Source organism: Anser anser, assembly GCF_964211835.1.
Source record: "Anser anser genome assembly, chromosome: 1".
Taxonomy (NCBI): Eukaryota; Metazoa; Chordata; class Aves; order Anseriformes; family Anatidae; genus Anser; species Anser anser.
This window is the reverse complement of record NC_139720.1, coordinates 113,445,584-113,467,809: the sequence shown is the minus strand read 5'-3', so window position 1 is coordinate 113,467,809 and position 22,226 is coordinate 113,445,584. Positions and strand designations below refer to the sequence as shown.

Below are 22,226 nucleotides of genomic sequence, written 5' to 3'. Positions count from 1 at the left end.
AAATGGTCTAATTGAACATGTTAAAATTGGTAGTGCATGAGGTACTTGCTCAAACATTTCTATGCCTTACATGCATACCCTGCAGAGTGCTTACAGCCCCAATGTACTAAAAGATACAGTGGAGAAACCACCCTCCAGTAACAAAAAGAGCTGAGGAAAGAACAGCCAGAGAAAAGCCTAGCAAGAGGAAGGCCAGGAGGAGCAGAGGTGAGCAGAGCAGAGCTTGCCTACAAAGTGTGATGCCCAAACCTGCAAGTACGTTTGGCAGAAAAGGACACCAACATCGAGTCCTCTGACCCCACAGTGCAGAGAGCGTGGTGGTTAAGCCACCTTCACCTAGGCAAGGGAAGCATCTTTAAACACAAGACCTACCCAACCACATCTCAGATCCATTTCCTTGAAAGAGCAGAAGTTCACTGCTTTATGAACGTGAAACACCCTCACCTTCCAGTTAAACGCCACCATCTTGGCTGCGGACCGATCCCGCCTGTCCGGCACCCAGCACCGATGAGCGTCACGCTTCTAAAGGCACAGACCAGGGCAGGAGCATCTTGAAGAAACAGAAATTAAAAGACACGGTAATTAAAAAAAGAACTAATCCATCTGTTTCTACTCAGCATGTCCACCCTGCACCTCTCTGAGGGGCTTGTAACTGCAGCACAGCACCCGGCAGGGTATCTGTGCCATGTGGCTCGGGCATGACCTTCATGGGCCTTTTTGGGGCTGAGTGACAGAAGCAACGCCCATGTGGGGTGCTGCTGAAGGACAGGGGGTTGACGGGCACCGGGCAAGTGCTGCACTTGTGCACAGGGGAGGCTGTGCTTTCACTGCACACAGCACATCCCGGCAGCTGCCCGACCGAAAGCACAACGCTGGCCGCTTTCAAAAGCCTGGCGTGTGTGCACATCGATCCGCCTCACTGGTGGCCGAGATGTAGAGGACAGAAGCACACCCAGAATTGCTTCTTGCGTTTTTTAAACCCATCTGCCCTGTTCAAAGCCTGAATGCCTAATGGATCCTGGTATATATTACCATTTCCCAATTCCCTCTCTTTTGCTCATAAATTAATTTTTCAGTACAGCCCACAGCAACACCTCAGAGAACCAGCCAGTCAGCAGATCCCTCAGGTGGGCAATGTACATTTCAGAGCTGAACTTTGGGACTGAGAAACGCCCTAGGGGATGCCAACGGCTGCAGTACACAGCTGCAACATTGCCCTCTGGTCCCTGCTGCTGCTCCAGCAGTGCTGATGCCGTTTCAGCTGCTGGATTTCAAATTAAGCACGCTTCCCTGCCTGAGCACCTCAAGGGATTTCCTGCATGTGGAACAGCAGAGTCACTGCTGGAAAGCATGAGGATGGCTTAGTCCAAACCTCTACTGGCAGCTGGGCTGAGCAAATCACCACCACGCCTCAACAGCTGCTTCTGACCCATCTTCATGAACAGGGAGTCGAGGAAATGCTCTTTCAGCTCCTGTGCAGCTCAGCTAGGCTCTTCACAGGTACCCTTAGTTCTCCAGCTAGGGGTATTCCCTTCTCCCCTATTCCCCCAGCTGCAAAGTCCTCACCCTCCGGTCAGCCATAACCAAGGGGGGACACCACTGCGGACCCCAAGCAGGGGTGGGAGGTCTGTCAGAACAGACTCGCTCCGTACATAGGTGCGCTCTCCCGGTGCTTCTGCGCTTCACTCCTGGCCACTGCCCACGCTGGAAACAATGTGTTTTCTTTTTCCCCACTAGTCCCACAAGAGCTGGTCATCCTTAGCTGCCACACTGCTCAGGGAGCAGAGGGAAGCCCTTCTGTTTATCCCAAAGAAGCCCTGAGAGGACCATTCCCAAGCTTGAAGGTGGTAGCCCGTCTCACACCACGTGGCTCCATGCACATCATGGGGTGTTCCAGGATTATATCCCACCAGGGTAGATTCACGTCAGGATTATCAGAAGCTGTGAGGTCAGCCACTGTTACCAGGATCTAACTATATCTGAGCAGTAGTGTGGTCAACTTATTTGTCATTTTGTATTTACTGTGCTGACCCTGAGTTGTGCAGCTTCCTTCTCCTCTTGGTAAAATTTAAGGGTAGCCATAAAGTAACAAGTCAGTAGTGTTTCACCTTCAAAATAATAATAAAAAAACAGGCATTCAGACTTCTGATGCTTCTTCCAGAATTTCAGCAGCCAATAAAATTTAAAGTCCTCTGCCAGATGGTCACAGCCAACATCACCCATCAGAGCAGAATCTGGCTCTCGGCGCACGGTCCAGATTGTTACATGCTTCTCAGGGAAGCCCAAGGTACACAAGCCTGGCCTGATGTGAAGAGACTGAACTGCCCAAGTGGTGTATCCTCATCTCAAAATCCTGACTTCGGTGGGGTCTTCATCATCAGCCACAGGCTTCACTCTTCTCCTAAATTGCTTTAAATTCTGTGATTCAGTCAGAATCAATTTTGCAACACGTTGTAAAGAGGCGTGAATTCAGCCATTCAAACACATGCCAGCATCTGGCGTATGATGCTGAAAATGGAGTCTTAGTGATTTTTACGTACAGAAAAAGGTTTTGACTCAGCAAACGTTATGCGAGCCCATCTGTGGGGTCTGATTGCAGGGTACTGTCCCACTGGTGAGAAGCAGCATATAATGCGTATCACAGTGTGCTCTCCTGCAAATGCTTGTTTGCAAGTCGATTATCTAAACATTCAGCACAACATTTTAATATTTCCGCTCTGCTGAGACACAAGCCTGAATCTGCCTTGATTAGTATATCCACTAGGAGTAGCTGCACTGAAGTCACACAGCAAGGGAAGCAAAGAAATTATCCCTTTGTTCTGAACTGTGGTGTTTTAGTCTAAAATGCTTTCTCTGAGAGCTGACACTTTTGGTGGGCTGTCTTTACAGTGTCATCTGCGCTTGGAACTGAGTGGGGAAGCCACCGCTCTCTCCCTGTTGCATTCCCACATCCTGTGCCACCAGTCTCCAGTGGTCATGCACTTCTCCCCACTTCTCCTCTTGACCCTTCTGGTCTCCATCTTGAGTCAGATCTTATTAAATATAGCTGAAACCCCAAGACAGAAAAAAAAAAATGGGTGGAGCTGGGTCATAGGGTGGAGAGGAGAAAGTGGAAGAGAAAATGGCCAGATTCACTTCACGTTGAAAAATAACGTTTGTTACCACTGACGTTGTTAATTCAGAAGTAAAAAGCTCAGACACTGTACTTTCAAGGTTGTGATATCTTAAAGGCAAGCAGGCAAATAAACAGCTGAAGTTTCATGTTTGCCTTTTCAGAGGCAGATAAGGCAAAGATAGGAGTTCAGAACACATCTACAGTCAGGCATTGTTCGTTCCCCGAGAAAATACAGGCTCCCTTAACAAACACAGCACTACCGGGAACGGAGAGCGGGCCCCATGGAAGGTCACTATTACCTTCACTCAGAAGCAAGGAGGTCTCATGCCGAGCCATGTGAGAAAGAACCGGGAGCACTAGGCTCTGCCTGAAGCTCTGCCAGAGACTTCATAATCTATCCATCACATACTCATACGCTCCTATGCAGGGCAAGGATAAAATGACATCACTCTCACACGTGTCTGCGGCCTTCTTCCCTGTGACTGTACCTCGCTATCACCAGCCTATTTACACTCAGACCTCTGTGAAGCAGATCAAACTACTGCAAACAGGAAAGGGAAGAGAGAGTCTGCCTGTGCCACACACCCCAGCGCTGTACTGGCAATCCTCCGTCAGCTCCAAATGCTGTGAGGTCTACCGGGTCCAATGCCGACAGATAGGGTCACCAATGCAGCACTAGAGGCTCGTGTCCTCAGCAGGGCTATCGAGCTCCCAGGGAGGGCTGCACCAATTCCCTGAGCTAGCTTTTAGCTGATGCCAGCCCCAGGATCTCTGCCCAATGCTGTGTTGTGCAACACAGACCACCCCGGACAGACTGACTTGGGCTCCAGTCGGATGGGAAGTCTGTGGTGGAGCACAGAATTGAATCCAGATCTCTCAGCCACTGAATTATAGCTTCACTCCACCACAGCAACCACATCACAGCCCAGCCACTCACGCCATTGTTTTCTTACGCAGCAGCAGAATATCGACTGGCCTGCATGCTCCAGAAAACTTCCACACAGGCATCCGGGTGCTCGCAATCCCACTTGAGTTGTCTTGGCTGAATGTCTCGCTCAGCCTGCCAGTAACTCCATCTACTCAGAATGGGACTTGAGATATTCTTCTGTCTGCTGGGGGTTTCTGAGCGCCTCCTTCACATCCACTTTGTGGAAAGCTGTAAAAGTCACCAGCCGGAAGGCCTCAGAAAGCAGCGAGCTACTTAAGGTAACTGATGCATTTAAAATAGAGTGATGGCTGAATATTCACTAAATTAGAAAAGGGACATTTCACTACACCTGTCTCTTGTTGCTGCTTTCTTTAATGCATGTTTTTCAGGAAACAAAATGCACGCTTCCCACCTGGACAGTCACTGGAGGATCTACCACTGCCTGCTGTGACATGCATCAGGCTTTGCACCTGGAAGTCAGGATCGAGCCTCCTCAAAAAAGGGAGACTGCTGGGTAGAGGGAAAAAGCAGTAATATGGCACGGCCCAAAGGCTACTGAGAAACAACGTGGAGGCAAGTGGAAGCCAGAGCTGCTACACTAAGAACCCATCACAAACCTGTGTACAGTTACAGCCTGTATGCATACATATAGGTTAAGACTCCACTCCATAAAAAGGCCAGTGTAATCATTGTTTAATACTGTAATTCCTAACCTGTCTTCAACTCTAGGAACATCACAAACACAAAGCCATACAAGACCTTCATACCTGAAGAAGCTGAAATGAAAATACGAGTGTTCCTCAGGCAGCTCCTCACATGCTCCAGCCGCTGTAAAGTAAGCACAGAGCAGACGGGAGGTGTCAGTGATGGCACCCGGATAAAAATAAAACCGATTCAACACCCAAAACCATCGGTGGCACATCTGCACCTCGGCTCGCCGGCCGTCACTCCAGCCACGTAGCTTGCTGCCACCCCTCCCCAAACAGCCCTCCGACCCGAGTGGCATTTTCAACAAGCGATCGCTTCAGATCCCTCTGCGATCTACTCATTTCCTCCAGCTCTCTTTACGAGGACGACCCCGGGGAGGGCAGGACGGCAGGCAGGCCGTGGGGCCGCAGCAGGGCTGGGGTAGACCAGGCCGCCCCGCGGGGCCCCCGCCCGGCCGCCGGCGGGTCCCGCCCGGCCGCAGCCACCCCCTGCCCCCGGCGCCGGGCGAGCGAGGGAGGGCGGCGGGGAAGGCCCCGGCCCCGCGGCTCGTACCTCAGCGGGCGGCCATGGCTGTGGGCGGGAGGGACTACATCTCCCAGCAGCGGCAGCGCCCCGCACGGCCGGCCCTGATGGGGAAGCGCCGCCGAGGGGTTAGGATGTGTGGTTTGTGAGGGAGCGGTGTGCTGCTCCAGTCGCAAAACTCCGCGAGGGGCAAGGCTTTGCCTTCGTTTTCTTGTGAGCTGTTCTTAACAGCCTGGAGATGTGTGCTAGGGGGTGGCTGCGTCCCTTCCTGATACATTTGAGCTAAAGCAGTGCCCCCGTGTCCCAAGGCAGCCGGTGTCCTCGTCCCCAGTTTTACTGGTCTGGAAGCAGCCAGGAGCAGGGCACGGCCAGCGGTGGAAGCTGCCAATTATTTCTGATGTAGCTGCTGCTGAAAATGGTGTTACACCCGGACACTTTCTCTGGGCACATCCCTGCCGTCATACCCAGCCAAAAGCCACATCCTTTCCCCAACCACACCACGTGTGTAGCCAGATGGCCACCACGGTCCCTCCACCTCACTGAAGACGATAACTGCACCCTTAGAGCCTGCGGGCCACAAGGGCAAGCAGTAAGGAAAGTGCTTCCACTCACAGGTGGGGCACAGCCCTAAAGAGAGCTTCAGGGCTGGCAGACACCCACGGGTCACCCATGGGGGGCAGGAGGAATAGGGACACGCTTGGTGGGGAGAGACTTACCAGCAGTCTGTGCTAGGACCTGACAAACCTTCACTAGCACACATGGTCCCAGATAATTAAAAGACTTGTTATTATTATGCCAGCTAAAGGCACATCTGGAGCACGACAGCATATGCTGTGCCAAATCTCAAGACCTGTCTCCCAAACAAGCCAAAGCTTCCCAACAAAAGAAGCCCTTTTCTTTTTCATTTCTTCTTAATTTGAGCAAGGCAAAATTGTCAGGAATGCAGTGGCAGGCATGGCTGAAGTGTTTCAGCCAAAACTTTCTAAAAACATACAACAAGCCCACACAATCAACAGCCAGCAAGGAAGCTTTAAGCTTAAGCGGTTTAAGTCTGGCAACATGAATAGGAGCTGAACCCAGAGCCGTACAGAAAGAAGTGTGTTTTAATACCAGAAGTGTTACCAGCTCTGCTTCTAATTTATTCCAAGAGCCAACATTGTGGTACTTTAGCAGCACAGGAGAAGATAAACCATCTTGAAAATCCATTTCTCAGCCAGTGCAAAGCAGTACCCAACGTGGGAAGCCCTCAGAAAGCACATCAGTGGGACAGCCTTGAAAGCTGGGCATAGAAATCCCTCTTCTGAAAGACACACAGCAGGAGCCCAGTGGTTTGCACTAATGAGTTGCATTCCGCTAATAGGGATGTGATCAGTGCCACCATCACCCAGCTTGCATCCCAGATCGACAGATCACTCTGGAGAGACAAGGAGCAGCAGAAGATTGAGCTTGGCCAGCTATGGACTTGAAGAAAGATGCTGAACCTCTAGAAGCTGCCCTGCACAACCAGGACATGCTCCTAAATGAGACTGCTAGTCTAACTGCACTTCTGCTATAAACCAGGCCACCTCAGAAGGCCTTGAGTCAGTCTTTGCAGCCAATGAATAACAACATCAAAATAGGAGCCAGATCATTAAAATAATTGTTTGGCATGAATGTGTGTAGATATAGGTTACCTCCTGTGATTCATACCACAACATATTGTTCAATGAATAGATAGAGGTTTTGATATTTTATTGTACAGTTTCATGTTATTTTTAAGATGGGCTTAAGTCATACACTTTGGATCTAAATCAGCACTGTTGACCACTTGAAAATTCATAGTTATTTTGTGGCCTGTTATTCAGTAATCCAGATCTGTTTCTGGATTTCAAAAAATGCTAAAAAACCCAGGTTATTCTTTCTCTTGGCTTTATTTTCCTGAAGAACAGAATATCAAAGCAAAGCACAATTATGCAGTTCTCTTGGGTGTTCCCCAGAGCAGCCATGCCAAATTTCTCACAGAAAGCAGTCACGTTGATTTCTTCAGCAGTCTGTTCCAGCTTGACCTGTGTTAAGCTAATAAACAGTTTCACAACTATGTATAATTTCAGTGAGTTCCCTACATGTGGCTTAATGATTTCCTCATTGCCGATGCTTCCAAAACGTCAAGGTGATCCAGGGCTTGTTTTGTCCCTTGCACCAAAGTTTTCATGGATCACACACTTGAGGTCTTCTCGATTGAGAACCTGGCTTTTATACTTCTCACCCCAGTCCTCAACAATGTACTGATGATAAGGGTCATGGGAGTGCTCTCGCCTCTTTGACTTCACAGTACTTACCAAGATTGCCACAATAATGAAGGAGAACATACCAATCATCACCATCAGATAAAGGATAACATAGTCAAAGTTTTCAGCGTCAACCTTGGCTTGCAGTTCATCTGCTGCTTTTGTCATGTTTTTCCTCCAGCTGTTCATGTAAGTCAGAAAAGTTTCCTTGAAAATATCTTCCACTGCCCAAGTGAAGTTCCGTATTTCAGCCATCCTTCCAAGTTACAGGTACTAAAGACAACATGATATTTATTTTAATCAAAGATCTATAATATAGCAATTACATTGGTTTGTTTTGTCTTCATTACGTAAATTAAATAACAACACCTGCCACTTGCTGGTGAAAATGTAGTACCAATTTTAGACCAGCTAGAATCCCTATCCCTGAGTGATTCAACATGTTCAGAGACCCAAGGAGGTCTTACTTCTTACTCAGGTCATTTTCAGTCTGTTGGAATCCAAAGATGCCTTGGTGAAGTGCAATGAGCATGGGCTCACGTCACCCACATTACAGGGGTCTGGGCACGCTGACTCCCCTATTGAAGTGAAACACTGCATGAAGAAAATGCATTTCACCCAGGAAAAGACAAGATACATATTGGGTTTTCTAAGGGGCAGCACAGTGCTACTCCAAGCAGTTGCCCAGGATCTCTCTGCAAAGGATGTAACCTTCCCTGTTTCCTCTTTGGTCTCACATGTTAAATCTGGTGTGAAGGCTGAGTAGTGCTGCAAAGCCATGTCTCTCCTGCCCCTGTCCCAGCCCTCCAAGCTTGTCTAGTCTGACCCAGCTGCTGCCAAGAAAGCCATGAGTCAGGTCTCCATCCCACATGAGATATCTCCCTTCTGCACAGGGGCAAGGTTGTCCCAGTTTTGTATGGACACGGTGCAGATACCCCTGCACCAGGGCCTGTTGGGATCTATTGTTTTCAACGATCTTTGTCTAAGGCTGGATTTCAGTGCTGCTAGCAGATGTGCAAAGGGTTGGGGAAAGACACAGCTGAGGCTCCTAGCCCAGCAACCCTTGAGCAGAGCAATAGGGTGGGGAGACACCTCCTCAGCAACTGATTACTTAGCCCAAATAGTCGCTTTGTGCTGATCCATCTGGCCCCACTCAAACTGAGCTGGGTCCAGGGCAGAAACTCTCACATAACAACTCCATTGAAGGAGTTTCTCATTTCTTAAGGAGCTCTGAGAAAAGCTGCTGTCCTTTTCTGCTTTTCCTACATAAATAGGAGGGTGTGATTGGGTTGCCCCCTGCTAGCCTGCAAAAAGCAAAGGGTTTGCTGTAGCATTTCAGTCTGATTCTCCTGTATAACACCTGTGCTTCACTGCTTCAGCCCAGCCAAATCCTACATGTGGCAAAGCTTCCACAAAAAGTCTTTCAGTCTCATTGTAGTCTTCAAGCAATGATAAGTTTACTATAGCCTATGGTAAGGGGTGATGGATTTTCATCACTAGTATGAAATTATCATGCCTTTTCAACTTGAGTACAGCAGTACCTCTGCTTCTTGGACTAGCCTTGCGATATCCTCATGCACAGACCAGGCATGCACATGCAGAGAAGCACACTTATACACATGCATGTATATATCTGTACGATTAAACACACACACACACAAACAAACATGCAGGATAAAGGCAATCTAATGAAAGGAAGCAAGATATAAGGAAATCCAAGCCCAAACTGTCTTGAAACTTTTTTTTTTTTTTTTGGTGCAAAATCTCTCTGCTTGTTCTTTCATTCAGAATGAAAATTACTGTGCTTTTTCAATAGGAAATAAAGAATTACCAACAGAAACTTACCTTCCCTGTATCCTTCACTAATAAGATTCACAGTAAAAATCAGGATTTTCAAACTCCACTGGATAATACAGTGATACTCGCAAAAGGAATAGAGGTATCTTAAACTTCAAGTAGCCTCCAGCCTGCCACAAGGCTTTAAGCACTAAGTAAGTGCTTTGTACTGCACACTTTATGTTTATATTAAATTAAATGCTAAATCTAATCTCACCTGGAAAGTCAAATATTGGCTGACAGCTTACATCAGTCATCCTGTCAGATGCTGAGTACTACTCTTTATGCTTATTACTGCAATTTCATATATTGTAAAAAAGCACTGTTGTGCTTTCTAGGGGTAACTCCAGGGGTTTACGACTTGGCCTTTTCTGACCCAAACAAAAGAGTAAAGATATGTTCTATAAAATAATGATAATAATAGTAATTCCATTCACTGATATGGACACAAGAGACTGAGCACTGATCAGGCACTGTAAAAGGCCTGCAGGGCTGTTAGCACCCAAAGGGAAGAATTTTGTACTCCTTCACTTCCACAGGGAGCTCAGACTTAGGTCTTTATTTCTTTTTCTGGTCTCTTTCTCTTTTCCTTGTTCCATGTTTCCCCTGTCCTTTGCCATAACCAAGAACATGGCCTTTCTCTCCCTTTCCACTGGATCCTCCACGTTTTGCTTTTCCATTTCTTTCACCAGGGACATGGTTGTCAGTGACTAACGACTCCATGAAACCTATGCTGTGAGAAGCTGCTCCCCCAACACAGCCAGGACCAGCTTCTCTGAGATGTGCTTTTTGTGTACCTCACTCGTGATCTGGAGCGTGAAAAGACAAAAATCCACATTAAAAAAGCAGAATTAATTAATGTTGATTTTATTTCTCAGCAAATATGCTGACACCTCACTGAAAGTCACTGAGTCACACCTTAGTGAAATGAGACAGCTTCAGTTTTAGTCAGCAGTGGTTCCTGGCTGTGATGGGGAGATTCAGCAGAAGGGGATTAGGGTGGAGATGCAGACATCCGCAAAGTGCTCCACAAGCACATGGGCAGGGACAGACTCTTTGTAAAAAAAAATTCTTCATTTTCCAGGTAGACCCGCCTAAGCAATTTGCAGAGAAAACAGTTTCGCAGGTAGCTCTGCTTTGAGGAAGATAAAGCAAACGTGGACTACCACTGAATCAACAGCATACATCAGAAAAAGGGAGATATGCTCCTGGTGCTGAAAAGTGCTAATCCCCGAGGAAGCCCTGCTAGTGCCGTGCTAACATCGTCATGGTTACTGCTATCATTTCTTCCGGATGATTTTCTGTGCACAAACACCTCCCAGCATGGGGGTGAGCTGCTGGCAGCGTTCCCTCTCTGATCCCCCACTTCTCTCTGGCAGTTTCACACATGCCCTCCACGAGGGCCCTCGAAGTCAGAATAGCTGACAAACTGCTCCTCTTTGCCTTGGTGAAACCCCTAAACCAGAGGAGCTACTTCAAGTCCAGCCCCCTGCGTTGTGCAGCAGGAGATGAGCCCTACTTGGTCCTGGCTGTCTGCAGGCAGTGGGAGCCTCCCAAATGCAGGGCCGTGAGCTGGAATGTGGGAATGGGAGAGGAGGCACAGCCCTGGAGGTTAGGCTGCAAGCAGAGTAGCTTGGGAACTGCTGCCCTGGGCTGCCAATAACCAGCTGAAAGGATTTATTGCTTCTTCAACCAGCTTCTGATGTCTGTTCCTGGCCAGTCCTGCATGGCCAATACTTACAGGCATACGCTCACACACGCAGCCATATATACGTATATAAAAGATGCATGTTGTGTAGCAGACTTGGAGTTTAACTGCCTGCTCTGTTCTCAACCAAGCAAGAAGAGTCCTTGAATAATCCCACTCTGCTACATGTCCCCCTGAAGGTCACATTTGCTCAGGGTTTGTTTAGTCTCTACAGCAATGGGGTGATCAAGGACAGGCAGTGTGAAACTGTTGGAAAAGAAGGAGGGGCAGCCAAATGTCTTGGTTAAGAAATACAACTGCTGTAATACTGGTCTCTGTTTGGGACAGCAGTAATAAAATGCTCCTGTCCTCAATGGAGAGAGGTGGGAACGGCAGGTTGAGCCTCCTGCGTCCACACCAAAAATGGCTAGGTCATGGCAATCACGTAAGGTCCCTGATGACTGGAAAAAGCCAAATGCCATCGTTGTGCTTGAGAAGGGCCATGACGGCCCAGGGAGCTGCAGGATGCTCAACCACACCTCAGACTTCGGGAGGATTAAGGGGCAAATCTTGCTGGAAGCCATTACCAGGCATGTGAAGAACAAGATGTGATTGGAAACAACCAGCATCGATTTAGCAAGGGCACAGTGTGACTGACCAAGCTGATTTTTCTTCTGTTATGAGAAGATGGGAGGATGGTTTCAGTGGATGAAGGCAGAGTGGTGGTGTTTACCATCTGTAGGATTGGAATGGGATGCTCAATTTTCTCTGTTTCCTATAGAAACTGAGATTTACAGAAGATTATTAATATTGACCTTTGTCACACAAACTGAAACATTTCCCTTCATAGGGACTTCCAGTATGCTCTGTCACTTTTTTGACAATTTTTCATTAGTTCTTTCCTCGTATTCTTTAAAATAAACAACCAAACTTTACACTCTAGTTTAAATCAGCAGCTGATATATTTATACACGAGTTATACATTTTTCTTCCCTTCCCTTCCCTTCCCTTCCCTTCCCTTCCCTTCCCTTCCCTTCCCTTCCCTTCCCTTCCCTTCCCTTCCCTTCCCTTCCCTTCCCTTCCCTTCCCTTCCCTTCCCTTCCCTTCCCTTCCCTTCCCTTCCCTTCCCTTCCCTTCCCTTCCCTTCCCTTCCCTTCCCTTCCCTTCCCTTCCCTTCCCTTCCCTTCCCTTCCCTTCCCTTCATGTTAACCATATACAATTAATGAATTATAACTTAAGATCATTAATTATAAAAGCTTAATTCATAGAAACAAAATAATATAGCTCTTAAGCATTGTTATTGGAGAGGTAGGAGTATTCTCTAATACTTATCTATGCAATTTTTCTTCAGTATTTCTTCTGTTCTGGTTAAATCATAATATTGTACCTATTCACTGTGCCTCTCAGACCTTTGTATACACAGGCTTAACCCACAATCTTTTCAGCCTTTAACTACTGATATGCTATACTGCTAACTACTGATACATAAAGTGCTGATAGCATTTAATTAGTATCCCCACTGCTTCACTTTTTACCTTCCTGATACCCCTCCTAGATTCCTTCTGTTGTTTACACATTTGCTTAATAGAACATTAGTGAAATCAGCAATTCTGTCCCTCGCTCTGGCTGTTTCTTTTCAAGCTGTTGCTCTGCAGAGGATCACCCAGTAAAACAAAGAGACCTACCAAGGCCATTAGGTTATTATAGCTTGTCTTTAACTGTGACTGCCAAAGTCTTTCCTCCTAAGATTACTCAAGATTACATCTGCTACTTACATTTGAACTATTTTTTCACAGTGATTTTTCTTTATAATCCGTTTTTTACTACATCTTGGGACATTTTCCAGCTCTTCTGGTTTATCTTAACAGCGCTGGCAATTAAAGATGCTGCCTCCTTACCTTACATTTTATTTTGCATCTGTTCTTCTAAGTCTTGTATCTGTTTTCCGCATTCTTATGAAGAGCCTCTGCAGTGGGCCAGCATGTGCAAGCTACCACCTCTGCTGGAGCTTAGACTTCCACCTCTTAAACATTTAACTCTTCTGCCTCTGTTTGCCATTCCCATAAACAACTCATTATCACTTCATTTTCTTTCTGCATTCACCCCATGCAGGGTGGATGCTATTTTCTTGTCCAGTGCAAGGGAATAGGAATTTGTACATCTTTTCCTCCAAGTATTGTTGTTTTCAGCACAACTAGGCATTTTGATGTCTTGCCCTGTATAGGTTGGATTTTCTTTTTAAGCGAGGAAATCCGTTTGCAATTGTTTATTTCTTATGTAACCATTCTTCCATCTTTCAGGGAGCAATGTTTGCAGTTTTCATACTTAGCCTATTTTCTTGGGCCTTTGTTTGCTCTAGGGCAAATACATTTGCTGGTTCAACAATTGTGTTATTCTGCTTTTCTGTGAGACCCTAAGTCTTAGTTGCTTGTCATACCTATTTTAGCACTTTGGGTACATTTGAAAAAGTATTAACTCCCATCCCTTCACACAGGATTTCTGACCCTGTCAGTTCAGCAGAGAGGCAGCCCACTGCTGCCTTTTTCTTGAAACCCTTGGTCAGATTCAAGATAGCTTACAGGCTGGCCAAAGGTTCAAACCCCAGCCATGGTGAGGTTTAAAACAAAAGGTTATCACAGAATCATGAAATGGTTAGGGCTGGAAGGGACCTCTGGAGGTCACTTGGTCCAATCTCCCTGCTCAAGCAAGGCCACCAGGATCAGGGTGCCCAGGACCGCGTCCAGATGACTTTTGAAGATCTCCAAGGAGGGAGACTCCACCACCCCTCTGGGCAACCAGTGCTCAGTCACCTGCAGAGTAAAAAAGTGCTTCCTGATGTTCAGACCAAACCTCCCATGCTCCATTTTGTGCCCATTGCCTCTTGTCCTGGCACTGGGCACCAGTGAAAGAGCCTGGCTCCATCTTCTCTACACCCTTCCTTCAGGTATTTGTCCACATTATACCAGATGCAGCAAGCAAGTAGCAGGGTTCTGAGTAAGGGGTAAAAATCTAGTTTCAGATATTCACCCACTTACACACATACAAACAATTATCTGCTGCCTGTTCGCAATCACAGTTTAAGCTGTTTTTCCACCTCCGACAACCAGCAGCTTCAAGGAACAGCGGTCACCGGTTTTAGGTCCAGCTGGCAGAGAATTACTCGTGGCGTTCCTCAGAGATGGATACCGGAGTCGGCCCTGTCTGATGGCTTCCTTCGTGACCTGGGCGATGGGACAGAGGGCTCCCTCACCACATGGGCCAAGCTGAGGGGAGCAGCCAATCTGCTGGAAGGCTGGCCGCTCTTCAGAGGGATCTTGACAGGCTGATGACATGGACGGACAGAAAACATCATGAAGTTCAACAGAGAGATGCTCCTGGGGAGGTGCAACCCCATGCTCCAGTGTGCAGGCTCGTGGACAACAGCTGGTGAGCAGCTTTGAAGAAAAGGACCTGGGGGGCTCCTTGTGGACCACAAATGAGTCAGTAGTGTGCCCTCGCAGCAAAGAAGGCTGGCAGCATCCTGGGCTGCATTAGGCAGACCATTGCCAGCAGGTCAAGGGAGGTGATCCTTCCCCTCTGCTCAGCCCTGGTGAGACACAGCTGCAGCGCTGGCTCCAGAGCTGGGCTGCCCAGTACAAGGCAGCAGACCCCAGAGGTTCCCTCCTGCCTCAACCATTCTGTGATTGTGTGTGCCAAACTTGGGGCAATCTGTTCATGCACATGTATGGACGGGCACGGAGTAATAACAGCTGAACCTGGCCCAAAGATCCTGGAGCCAAGTTTTACACAAAGTCCACTAAGAGAGGTCTGATGCCCCCAAAATGACCATAGATGGTAAAAAAAAAAAAAAAAAAAAAAACCTCTAAATATGGGACAAACTCTGTGTCTAAAGATCACTCCCTCCTCACATCAGAGACCTACATCAGGGTGCACTATCCTTAATGTCTTGTATAGAAACAATGAAAATAGCGTGGACAGTGGAGAGGGCCACCTGGAATGGTCCTTTGCAACTGAAGGAAAATATGCTTGGCAAACTAACATTTTCCAGTCATAACTGAAGAGAGAGGAAAAGTATTCAGGAGGAAAGTGAATTTTAAACAAATTTTGTTATGCAGTACAAGTGTAAGCAAGGCTGTGAGGAAAACCCTTTGTGTCTGTGAGATAAGAGCATATCTCATCAGGATGCATTCAACAGTGAGGGACTCAAGCCTAAGCAGTTTCTCCAGCTCTGAAAGCTTGAAAAAACAACTGGGCAGAAAAAGCCGGGTCCTGAATGCTGTCTGTGCCTGGTGCTGGGACTGCAGAGCAGCTGAGATACACGCACCTTCCACCCTGCCAAGAAAGGCATTGCTTCCCTCAGCCCAAGCTGCAGGGATGGAGAATTCATGGCCAGGCAGAGACTGCAATCATTCGGCTTTGTTGCTATGGTTTTACGTGTTGCTGTTCCAAAAGCTTCAGATGATAAATAAAGGTGGTGCCTGCACATAGCGTTTAAATGAAAAAGCAAACACTAATAATTCACCCTGTCCGATGCTTAGCTTCTAGTGACTTCAGGAGATTCACTCCTCAGCCTCTTTGAGGTCACCATTCTGAAAGCAGGATGGAAAATAAACACCTTTCCAGACAATGACCACCAGGACAGCATTTGCACCCTCACAATGAGGGTAAGATAGCTCTGAGAGAAGCATAGTCCAACGTGTGGGAGAGCAGCTGATAAATTCAAAGTGCTTTTTGCTATTCCTCATAAGTATGCCCACCTTAGCCTTGGTGAATGCGAGCTGCTAAGTGATTCAGGGTAAGTAAGATTCAAGATATCTTACACGCTGGCCAAAGGTTCAAACCCCAGCCATGGTGAGGTTTAAAACAAAAGGTTATCACAGAATCATGAAATGGTTGGGGCTGGAAGGGACCTCTGGAGGTCACTTGGTCCAATCTCCCTACTCAAGCACGGCCACCAGGATCAGGGTGCCCAGGACCTCATCTAGATGACTTCTGAAGGTCTCCAAGGAGGGAGACCCCACCACCCCTCTGGGCAACCTGTGCCAGTGCTCAGTCACCTGCACAGCAAAGTTCTTCCTGATGTTCACACAGAAGCTCTTGTGTTCCAGTTTGTGCACACTGAACCAGTGCTACTGGTGGTATGGAGCTTCCACTGTCCCTTGTGCCCCACTTTTATGTTCTTAGGTTTGTCCATTCTCTTGACTGATTTCTCCATTTAACAAAACCTCCCCGCCCTGTCTGTTGAAGTGGAGGGAGAAGCAAGAAAGCAGGTAATGAGAAAAGTAAAAAAGCATGTAGAAAACAACCTGTTCAGTGGACAACGCACAAAACAATGGCAAGGTTGTAAAGGCCACCAGTATGCTCCCATCAAACCTCCTCCTCTTGGGGCAAGGGTGCTATGACTTGATGGAGCTTCAGATGATACAAGGTAAATAAAAAGGGGAGGGCAGGGATCATTCAGAGCCTTGCTAGGAGGTTCTGGAAGGGTCAGAAGAGAAATAATGACCTGCTGCTCCCAGGGTACTCACCTGGGTGTCCCTCTCGTGCCACAGAAGGCTAGATGAAATTTTGGGTGATGCAGAATAGCCAGCCGTAAGAAGTTGTAGCCTCCTGATGCATCGGAGTGGGCTTCAGCCCTGGGTTTTATGACACCAGTCACAGGTGAGAGGTGGATCAGGACAGATGTGCATGGGTGCTTAGCCCAGCTTTGGCACCAGCTCTCCCATGGACTGCCCCTCCAGCACAGCCCGGGTCATAACTGGGCTGGTGCTGAGCTCCTGGCTCAAGGGAAGTCCACAGAATTTGGAGGGGAATTTGAACAGAACAAAGAAAAGAGAGTCTGAACTCCAGCTGGAGTTACTGCTGATACCCACTTTTGCAGGGCTCGATGTCGTTAACTCACATGTCTACAGACTTATGGACTCGTTGCTGAAAAGTGGCACATACGAGTGAATCATCTGTTTTCATAATTCCTCAGCAAAACAAATGGTCTGATTCACACGGTCAGGAGAGTTCAACCATTTCTCCAGAAGGGTTGCTGAGACTCCTTAGCAGGAATGCTTTTCTAGGCACATTTTTAAATGATGCTGTTCAGAAGGGAGAGGACTGAAGTGAGGGATTAAATCTGAGCCTTCCCTGCAGCCTTTGAAAAATTACAAGACACTTCAGGGCCTCTCAAGCCTTGCTGGAAGCATTTCCTTGCATTACCTCCCCACAGACAATCTGTTATACGGCCAGTGGACATATCTGAACAGACAACTTCACCTCTAGAGCTAAAGCCAACTTTAAACCAGTTTGCAGCCACATGTAAAAGAGTCTGCCTCGCCTCACAGTTGATCTCTCCTCTACCAAACACATTTAGCCAGTGATCAGGAGAAGAAAATGGGAATTAAAGTGCTTGCCCAGTAGCATGCCTGTTTCCCCTCTACCTAGAGCCCAGCACAATACTTAATGCAGGAGCAGACAAGGAAGGCTGAAGAAGAGTCCTGAGAACTTTGCTTCTTGTCCCATGACACCTGAGCACCTTTGTTATTAGCAGGGTCCAAGCACCAGCACCCCATGCCAAGTACCCACACCATGTTACCCTGCACAGGTCACACCAGTATCAGCTGCTATCATCCCATGGTTACTACAGCTGGGCACAGCTTGCTGACAAGCTCAACGTTTCATAGAAATGTCAAGTTAGATCTAGAGCTACTGTGCATTTTTGGTTTATTTGAACTCCACCTTTGCATATTAAGTGTTGTTTATTTTTCCAAACCTGTTGGCCTGGATATAACCTAGTAGAGATTCTCATTGGTTATACATGGGACCTTAATAAAGCTCTGTGATCATGGAACTAGTTGATACTGCTTACATAGTGGTAATGAAAAGGGAAGCAAAGGCCAAGCCAAGAGATTTTACTGAAATAGAAAAACAGTGAGCACCCTACATAATCCCATGCAATGGTATCATCTCATGAGCCTATCTCCACTGTCAGAGTACATTAAACTGACATTTATTTTTGCAGGAAAATCTCTCTTTTACAACAATCCATAGAGGTCACTGAGATCAAAACATATCTCAAGGCCTGCATCACCCCAAGAGCTCTTAAAAAGTAAAGAGAAGCGATCGTTGCAAGTCCAGTGACAGGGAAGGAAAACAAGTGAGTCAGCACATGAGGTAAGAAACACTTACTTATTTAACCTGGTGCATGTTGCACACACATAGGCACGTTTCTTGTTTCCTCGGCCTTCCTTGACCTTGGGCCCATTTGCTTATATGGCTGCAGTCCAGCTATGCAAACTGGCTGCACAATCTGCCCACCGTCAGCTCCGACTCCAAGAAAAAAACCCTCACCACCAGCACAGCAAGCAGAGGAAAACCACATGTGCATGTATGCATGGTGCTGGCATCCAGGCACTTCTACTGACTGCATAGTGTTGCCTGCACCATCCCTGCGAGGTGCCTGCACCATCACGTTACAGCCACCAGACGGGCAGGGGTGTCCTGGGCTGTCTAGGGGTGCAGGCAGGGCTGCCAGGAAGGTGGCAGGCATGGGGATGTGGCATCACAAGCACCTTGTGCTGGGCCACACGTCTTCATACCAAGTACCCCTGGAGTACTGAGTCCAGTTCTGGGGTTCTCAGCCAAAGAGGGACATGGGCATGGTGGAGAGAGAGACCAGTGAAGGGCCGCAGAAATGATGAAGGGACTGGAGCATCCTTCCTGTGAGGAAAGGCTGAGATGGCTGGGACTGCTCAGCCTGGAGAAGAGGAGGTTCAGGGGGATCTCATCAATGTATACAAATACCTGAAGGGAGGGTGCAGAGAGGACAGAGCCAGGCTCTTTTCCGTGGTGCCCAGTGGCAGCACATGAGGCAATGGGCACGAACTGGAACAAGGGAAGCACTTCCGTGCTGTGCAGGTGACTGAGCACTGGCACAGATTGCCCAGAGAGGTTGTGGAGTTTCCCTCCTTGGAGATATCCAAGAGATGCCTGGACATGGTTCTGGGCTCCCTGATCCTGGTGGCCTTGCTTGAGCAGGGAGATTGGGCCAGGTGACGTCCAGAGGTCCCTTCCAGCCCCAACTGTTCTGTGACTCTGTGTTTCTGTGGGGTGGCAGAGCCCCGAGGATGGCTTCTGGGCCCAAATCTACATCACCACTGCCTTAGGTGTAAGAACAAGCATGCAGCTGCCCTGTGTAACCTCACTACACAAATGCATGGCATTCGGTTGCTCCACATCCTCTCTGTGGCTCCCCAGCCTTTCCGTGGCACTGGTTTCATCTGTTTTATCACCTGCTTCACTCATCTGCTTTCAATTTAGGGCTCTCCCCTCAGTGGGAGCAGCACACGCTTACTCAGTGAGGCCTTATCTGGTTGCCATGGGAGCCATCATCAAGAGCCTCCTTTCCTCCCAAGCAGGCCCTCCAGTAACTTTCCTACAGCAGAAGCTCAGTCAGCATGGGCCCAGCAGCTCCTCTGGTCGGAGGTGTTCTGTGGCTGCCCGGTGCAGGGATGCCCAGGACAGCTCTAGCCATGCAAACACCAGCAGCCATCCCCTAGGTAGGGGGCCTGGTCCCCAGACAACACTTTTGAGAAGCTGTGAAAGTGTGGTTTCAGACATACCGTGCACTGCACAGCTCTGTGAGCGCTCCCGGGATGAAGGAGCTATGCAGCAGCTACAGAAATGGCAGCAGCCTCGTTCCAGCTTTCTGAAATCAGCTGGAGCCTTTCCCTTGCCATTAATCTCAATTTAGGGAGGTAAGTCGGGTGCAGTTAAGTGCAGCCTTGTTGGAAGTGGCTCTTACATACATGTCTAACTTTAAGCCCATTCCGCTGCTCTGGATAAAGAAAATTTCCTGAAGCTGAGCCTCCGCCAGAAGCTGGAGTGGGTCCAAAGAAGGTTATTCTGGGTGAACTGCCTGAGGGATTTCAGCAGATAATTTTGTGCGTCCATGTAGCACCCAATCTGGAGAACAGGAAAGCAATCTTTTAATTGGATTCCACCTGATTAATTGCCCTATTGGATTTGCTAATGTCCAGTGCTCTAGAAACCATATTCTGGCATCTCCATCAAAGGCTACAGTAAAAGCTTCAATAGAGAGCCATGAAATGTTGCTTCATTTTAGATTTCAAAAATACTGTGACTATGGTGTCAAGGAAAATATGCTGAAATCGTTGTGGCATGGCATGTGCATTTATCTCATCAAAATAATGGAAATGCTTTTTTGTTCTGCTTTCTTTTAGTTTTGACCCTATATAGCATGCATTTCCTCAGACTGCTTTCTTCGAGAAGGCTGAGTTTAGCATTTCCACTGCTGGGTTTCACTCACCCTTCCTGAGATGGGAGAAAGAAGAAATAACCATTTTCATAAAAACTCCTTCACTTTTAAAATAAATTAGATTTTTCACAGTGCCCAAGAACATCTGCAGACCTGCATTACCGAAGCATGCATACCTTGTTCTGTGTGTGTGTGATTGTTACGGTTAACTTAAGAATGTGTCCACAAAATTTTCATCTCATGTTGATACCATATCCTGGTTTTACCTTGACCCAGATCATTCAGAGGTCTCATCTTCTCATTGGGATGACCACAGGCCTCATGCTGGTAGGATGGGGATGAACCTGCCCACAGCAGCATGCAAGGCACCAGGGCACAGGAGGCAGAGTGCAGGGGGCAGGCTTGGGTCTCAATCCCATGAGATCTCTAGGATAAGGAGTAGCTCCACAGTCCAGGGCAAAATGTTGAATCAAACTCCTGTTTTATGCTGTTCTGCAGGGAGGGCCATACCTCATGCACCTGCAGTGCATGCAGAGATTTACCTTTACTATTACTCCTCCTCCACCACCAGAGCTAGCTACCAGCTCAGTGTTAACTGCAACCCTCCAGCCCCAAAGCAGCACGATACTGGCTTAACCTGAGCTTGTACCCTGACATATGCAACAATTCACTAAGTACTTGCAGTAGCATGTGAACTATGGGACTAAATGTATCAGCCACCGAGGTATCTATACACTGGAGGAGAGGAGTCTTAAGATGACAACGTATTGTCTAACTAAGTGGTTTCCTAGATCTTCATTTTAAAGTGGTTAGTGCTATTGTAATAGCAGAAAAAGGTTTCTAATGCAAATTTCAGATAAAAGTTGGCAGTTTCTTCCCACAAACACTAGAGTGAATAGTCTGGAGTCAAGTGGGTGTTTATTTGTCTGCTAGCCACCTCCTCATCTGCTCCAGATTCTTTCAGAGCTGACAATCTTCAGCTTATTGTCCTGGAGAGCTGGGAATCAGTAGGGTGCAAGGGACAGACTCCCTGCCTGGTTTTGAGCATACATATTTCCACTCAAATTAGCATGAAAGGCATCCCAGGTTAAAAAAATAAATAAAAATGACCCATCTCTGTCTTTCCTACCACTGACGTTCTGCAGCCTGGTGTTACAGCTGCTAAACAAGGACCTTTTATGGGATACTTTAAAAAGTTGTTACCGGCTGATAATCAAAGGCCCTTTAAAGAAAAGCAGCACTGGAGGTAAGGGAAGAGCAGATGGAAAAGCATACACAGGAGCTATCACAATTACAGAATCCATATGATATAATAGCAAATGTTTTGCCATGTAATGCCTCATTCACAATAATGATGTGAGGAAACTGTCTTTCAATGGTCATGAAAGAAAACAATTCTCAGGCAGAAGCACCATCTGCTGGTGGACACCAATTTTATTACTTCACTTGGGAAGTTTACGGTAAAAACACTTTAAGCAACTACCTGAGAGATTGTTAGAGGTGCCTAGGAGCTGTCTTTGAGACCTTAATCCAAGTCCTAAATGTGATATTTACCCACTTTTCACGTCAAATCCCTCATGGCACTGTGTTACTCCAGGCTCTAGCTGAGAAGCTCCACAAGCAGGTATTTGCTTTGACAGAAGCAAAAGGTTTCTTACATTTGGAAAAGGATCAGGCTTTCGGTCTCTTCTCACTTAAGTCAATATGAGAACTTTCACTGCCTCCCAAGTACCACAAGAGTTTCTTCAGTGACAGCAGGAGATACTTCCAAGCCTTGGGCTACAAACCCAGTATGTCTCCCCATTTGTCTATGGAGGTTTTCTCAATAAATGGAAATTGCTCTCTGCCCAGAAACATGGAGTAAGGGCAAAGTACCTTACAAGCTTTCAAGAAAAGGT

At 47.3% G+C, this 22,226-nt stretch overlaps 1 protein-coding gene across 10 annotated transcripts in view; it reads right to left on the bottom strand.

Annotated features, from left to right (window-relative positions):
• Positions 1-465: 465 nt before the first annotated feature.
• Positions 466-22,226, bottom strand: part of KCNE2 (potassium voltage-gated channel subfamily E regulatory subunit 2) — a 112,405-nt gene continuing 90,644 nt past the window's right edge. For 7 of the 10 annotated variants that reach the window (XM_083818222.1, XM_083818223.1, XM_083818224.1 and 4 more), the window contains 3 exons: positions 5,304-7,813; positions 4,811-4,871; positions 466-550 (listed from right to left, as the gene is read on the bottom strand). In XM_083818222.1, coding sequence (XP_083674348.1) covers positions 7,418-7,795 — 378 coding nt within the window. In that variant the 5' untranslated portion in view covers positions 7,796-7,813 and the 3' untranslated portion in view covers positions 466-550; positions 4,811-4,871; positions 5,304-7,417. Of the gene's footprint in view, positions 551-4,810; positions 4,872-5,303; positions 7,814-9,385; positions 12,107-12,961; positions 13,084-22,226 lie in introns of those variants that run through there. The other 3 variants (XM_083818220.1, XM_083818218.1, XM_083818216.1) reach the window with 3 other exon arrangements.